Here is a 5,000-nt window from a genome sequence, read left to right as displayed (position 1 = left end):
GAGGTCATCAGTGACGTCATCAGTGAGGTCATCAGTGATCAGTGAGGTCATCAGTGATCAGTGACGTCATCAGTGATGTCATCAGTGATCAGTGATGTCATCAGTGACGTCATCAGTGAGGTCATCAGTGATCAGTGAGGTCATCAGTGAGGTCATCAGTGATCAGTGATGTCATCAGTGATCAGTGACATCATCAGTGAGGTCATCGGGGTCTCACCAGGGCGGGGGTCGTCTGTGCAGAGGGAGGACTTGGTCTTTGGAGCGCGGCACGTGGTGACTGAAACAACAAGGTACAGGTGAGTGTACAGGTGTGTGTACAGGTGTGTGTGTACAGGTGCGTGTACAGGTGTGTGTACAGGTGTGTGTGTACAGGTGTGTGTACAGGTGTGTGTACAGGTGTGTGTACAGGTGTGTGTACAGATGTCTGTGTGTACAGGTGTGTGTACAGGTGTGTGTGTACAGGTGTGTGTACAGATGTCTGTGTGTACAGGTGTGTGTACAGATGTCTGTGTGTACAGGTGTGTGTAAACGTGTGTGTAAACGTGTGTGCACAGATGTGTGTACAGGTGTGTGTACAGGTGTGTGTGTAAAGGTGTGGACAGGTGTGTGTATAAAGGTGTGGACAGGTGTGTACAGGTGTGTGTAGAGGTGTGTGTACAGGTGTGTGTGTACAGGTGTGTGTGTAAAGGTGTGGACAGGTGTGTACAGGTGTGTGTACAAGTGTGTGTACAGGTGTGTGTGTAAAGGTGTGGACAGGTGTGTGTGTGTAAAGGTGTGCGTACAGGTGTGCGTACAGGCGTGTGTACAGGTGTGTGTACAGGCGTGTGTAAACGTGTGTGTACAGGCGTGTGTAAACGTGTGTGTACAGGCGTGTGAAGAGTTGTGCGTACAGGTGTGTGTAAAGGTGTGTGTACAGGTGTGTGAAGAGTTGTGCGTACAGGTGTGTGTACAGGTGTGTACAGGTGTGTGAACAGGTGTGTGTACAGGTGTGTAAACGTGTGTGTACAGGTGAGTGTACAGGTGTGTGTACAGGCGTGTGTACAGGTGAGTATACAGGTGTGTGTACAGGTGTGTGTACAGGTGTGTGTACAGGTGTGTGTACAGGTGTGTGAACAGGTGTGTGTACAGGTGTGTAAACGTGTGTGTACAGGTGAGTGTACAGGTGAGTATACAGGTGTGTGTACAGGTGTGTGTACAGGTGTGTGTACAGGTGTGTGTACAGGTGTGTGAACAGGTGTGTGTACAGGTGTGTAAACGTGTGTGTACAGGCGTGTGTACAGGTGAGTATACAGGTGTGTGTACAGGTGTGTGTACAGGCGTGTGTACAGGTGAGTATACAGGTGTGTGTACAGGTGTGTGTACAGGTGTGTAAACGTGTGTGTACAGGTGTGTGTACAGGTGTGTGAACAGGTGTGTGTACAGGTGTGTAAACGTGTGTGTACAGGTGTGTGTACAGGTGTGTGAACAGGTGTGTGTACAGGTGTGTGTACAGGTGTGTGTGTACAGGTGTGTCCAGGTGTGTGTACAGGTGTGTGTACAGGTGTGTGTACAGGTGTGTGTGTCTTACTGGATCATGTGTGCGGCGTACGCTCTGGAGCAGCAGCTGCTGTACGGACACAGCAGACAGTGGACGTGAGTCGGGTAGTGAGCCGAGAAGTCGGAGGCGTCCACTCCACACTCCAGACACACCAGGCGCCCCCCGTCCACGCCGGACGCCCTGCAGACATGAAGCACACGGGGGTTACACGAGTCCCCGACCACAGAACCACAGGGACAAACCACTCTAGGAGCATAAACGTGTGCTAAAGTGTCCTCTAGGAGCATAAACGTGTGCTAAAGTGTCCTCTAGGAGCATAAACGTGTGTTAATGTGTCCTCTAGGAGCATAAACGTGTGTTAAAGTGTCCTCTAGGAACATAAACGTGTGCTAAAGTGTCCTCTAGGAGCATAAACGTGTGTTAAAGTGTCCTCTAGGAGCATAAACGTGTGCTAAAGTGTCCTCTAGGAGCATAAACGTGTGTTAAAGTGTCCTCTAGGAGCATAAACGTGTGCTAAAGTGTCCTCTAGGAGCATAAACGTGTGTTAATGTGTCCTCTAGGAGCATAAACGTGTGTTAAAGTGTCCTCTAGGAGCATAAACGTGTGCTAAAGTTTCCTCTAGGAGCATAAACGTGTGCTAAAGTGTCCTCTAGGAGCATAAACGTGTGTTAATGTGTCCTCTAGGAGCATAAACGTGTGTTAAAGTGTCCTCTAGGAGCATAAACGTGTGCTAAAGTGTCCTCTAGGAGCATAAACGTGTGTTAAAGTGTCCTCTAGGAGCATAAACGTGTGTTAAAGTGCCCTCTAGGAGCATAAACGTGTGCTAAAGTGTCCTCTAGGAGCATAAACATGTGTTAAAGTGTCCTCTAGGAGCATAAACGTGTTAAAGTGTCCTCTAGGAGCATAAACGTGTGTTAAAGTGTCCTCTAGGAGCATAAACGTGTGCTAAAGTGTCCTCTAGGAGCCTAAACGCGTGCTAAAGTGTCCGGCATAAACGTGTGTTAAAGTGTCCTCTAGGAGCATAAACGTGTGTTAAAGTGTCCTCTAGGAGCATAAACGTGTGCTAAAGTGTCCTTTAGGAGCATAAACGTGTGTTAAAGTGTCCTCTAGGAGCATAAACGTGTGTTAAAGTGTCCTCTAGGAGCATAAACGTGTGCTAAAGTGTCCTCTAGGAGCATAAACGTGTGTTAAAGTGTCCTCTAGGAGCATAAACGTGTGTTAAAGTGTCCTCTAGGAGCATAAACGTGTGCTAAAGTGTCCTCTAGGAGCATAAATGTGTGTTAAAGTGTCCTCTAGGAGCCCCAACGTGTGTTAAAGTGTCCTCTAGGAGCATAAACGTGTGTTAAAGTGTCCTCTAGGAGCATAAACATGTGTTAAAGTGTCCTCTAGGAACATAAACGTGTGTTAAAGTGTCCTCTAGGAGCATAAACGTGTGCTAAAGTGTCCTCTAGGAGCATAAACGTGTGCTAAAGTGTCCTCTAGGAGCATAAACGTGTGTTAAAGTGTCCTCTAGGAGCATAAACGTGTGTTAAAGTGTCCTCTAGGAGAATAAACGTGTGCTAAAGTGTCCTCTAGGAGCATAAACGTGTGCTAAAGTGTCCTCTAGGAGCATAAACGTGTGCTAAAGTGTCCTCTAGGAGCATAAACGTGTGTTAAAGTGTCCTCTAGGAGCATAAACGTGTGTTAAAGTGTCCTCTAGGAGCATAAACGTGTGTTAAAGTATCCTCTAGGAGCATAAACGTGTGTTAAAGTGTCCTCTAGGAGCATAAACGTGTGTTAAAGTGTCCTCTAGGAGCATAAACGTGTGCTAAAGTGTCCTCTAGGAGCATAAACGTGTGTTAAAGTGTCCTCTAGGAGCCTGAACGTGTGTTAAAGTGAACTCTAGGAGCATAAACGTGTGTTAAAGTGTCCTCTAGGAGCATAAACGTGTGCTAAAGTGTCCTCTAGGAGCATAAACGTGTGTTAAAGTGAACTCTAGGAGCATAAACGTGTGTTAAAGTGTCCTCTAGGAGCATAAACGTGTGTTAAAGTGTCCTCTAGGAGCATAAACGTGTGTTAAAGTGTCCTCTAGGAGCATAAACGTGTGCTAAAGTGTCCTCTAGGAGCATAAACGTGTGTTAAAGTGTCCTCTAGGAGCATAAACGTGTGCTAAAGTGTCCTCTAGGAGCATAAACGTGTGTTAAAGTGTCCTCTAGGAGCATAAACGTGTGTTAAAGTGTCCTCTAGGAGCATAAACGTGTGCTAAAGTGTCCTCTAGAAGCATAAACGTGTGTTAAAGTGTCCTCTAGGAGCATAAACGTGTGTTAAAGTGTCCTCTAGGAGCCTAAACGTGTGTTAAAGTGTCCTCTAGGAGCCTAAACGTGTGTTAAAGTGTCCTCTAGGAGCATAAACGTGTGTTAAAGTGTCCTCTAGGAGCATAAACGTGTGTTAAAGTGTCCTCTAGGAGCATAAACGTGTGTTAAAGTGTCCTCTAGGAGCATAAACGTGTGTTAAAGTGTCCTCTAGGAGCATAAACGTGTGCTAAAGTGTCCTCTAGGAGCATAAACGTGTGTTAAAGTGTCCTCTAGGGGCATAAACGTGTGCTAAAGTGTCCTCTAGGAGCATAAACGTGTGCTAAAGTGTCCTCTAGGAGCATAAACGTGTGTTAAAGGTGAACTCTAGGAGCCTAAACGTGTGCCCTGGTTCTGGTTCAGTCTCACCTGAGGGACTCGGTCCTGCGGGCCGGTCTCTTGGTGGGTGAGCGGGGGGACTTGGAGGGGGCGGGGCTCCTCTGGGGCGGAGCGCTCTCGGTCTTGATGTTGATTGGCTGGATGAGGGAGGCGGGGCTCTGGAGCAGCCTCAGACCTGCTGACGGCAGAGGCCTGATCTTCCCGTACGTCCTGATGGTCACCTGGAGACACACGGATCAATCATGAGGACAGACGGGGGACGGGCCTGGGGGGCTGAGGTGAAGGGTCGGGGGGGCGCACCTTGGACCCCGGGGGGAGCCCCTCCAGCTGAGGGGGGCGACGGAAGCTGCGATGGTTCTCCACTTTGTGCTGCATCTTGTCCTTCAGGAGGACGAACTGGAGACGGCACCTGTTACAGTGGAAGGCCTGGTTCACCTGGGACACGGGGACACAAGGAGACACAAGGAGACAGAGACACGGAGACACAAGGAGACAGAGACACAAGGAGACACGGGGACACAAGGAGACACAAGGAGACACAAGGAGACACGGAGACACAAGGAGACACGGGGACACAAGGAGACAGAGACACAAGGAGACACGGGGACACAAGGAGACACAAGGAGACACAAGGAGACACGGAGACACAAGGAGACACGGGGACACAAGGAGACACGGGGACACAAGGAGACACAAGGAGACACAAGGAGACAGAGACACAAGGAGACACGGGGACACAAGGAGACACAAGGAGACACAAGGAGACACGGAGACACAAGGAGACACAAGGAGAC

At 48.8% G+C, this 5,000-nt stretch overlaps 1 protein-coding gene across 1 annotated transcript in view; it reads right to left on the bottom strand.

The window, feature by feature from the left end:
• pogzb (pogo transposable element derived with ZNF domain b) overlaps positions 1–5,000 on the bottom strand; it is a 26,085-nt gene that overhangs the window by 10,703 nt on the left and 10,382 nt on the right. The window contains exons 12-15 of the mRNA XM_083918320.1: positions 4,507–4,641; positions 4,237–4,427; positions 1,568–1,717; positions 218–277 (exon numbers count right to left, since the gene is read on the bottom strand). Coding sequence (XP_083774446.1) covers positions 218–277; positions 1,568–1,717; positions 4,237–4,427; positions 4,507–4,641 — 536 coding nt within the window. The remainder of the gene's footprint in view (positions 1–217; positions 278–1,567; positions 1,718–4,236; positions 4,428–4,506; positions 4,642–5,000) is intronic.

The sequence above is a fragment of the Echiichthys vipera genome, assembly GCF_963691815.1.
Source record: "Echiichthys vipera genome assembly, chromosome: 8".
NCBI lineage: Eukaryota > Metazoa > Chordata > Actinopteri > Perciformes > Trachinidae > Echiichthys > Echiichthys vipera.
This window is presented reverse-complemented; position numbering and strand designations above follow the sequence as displayed.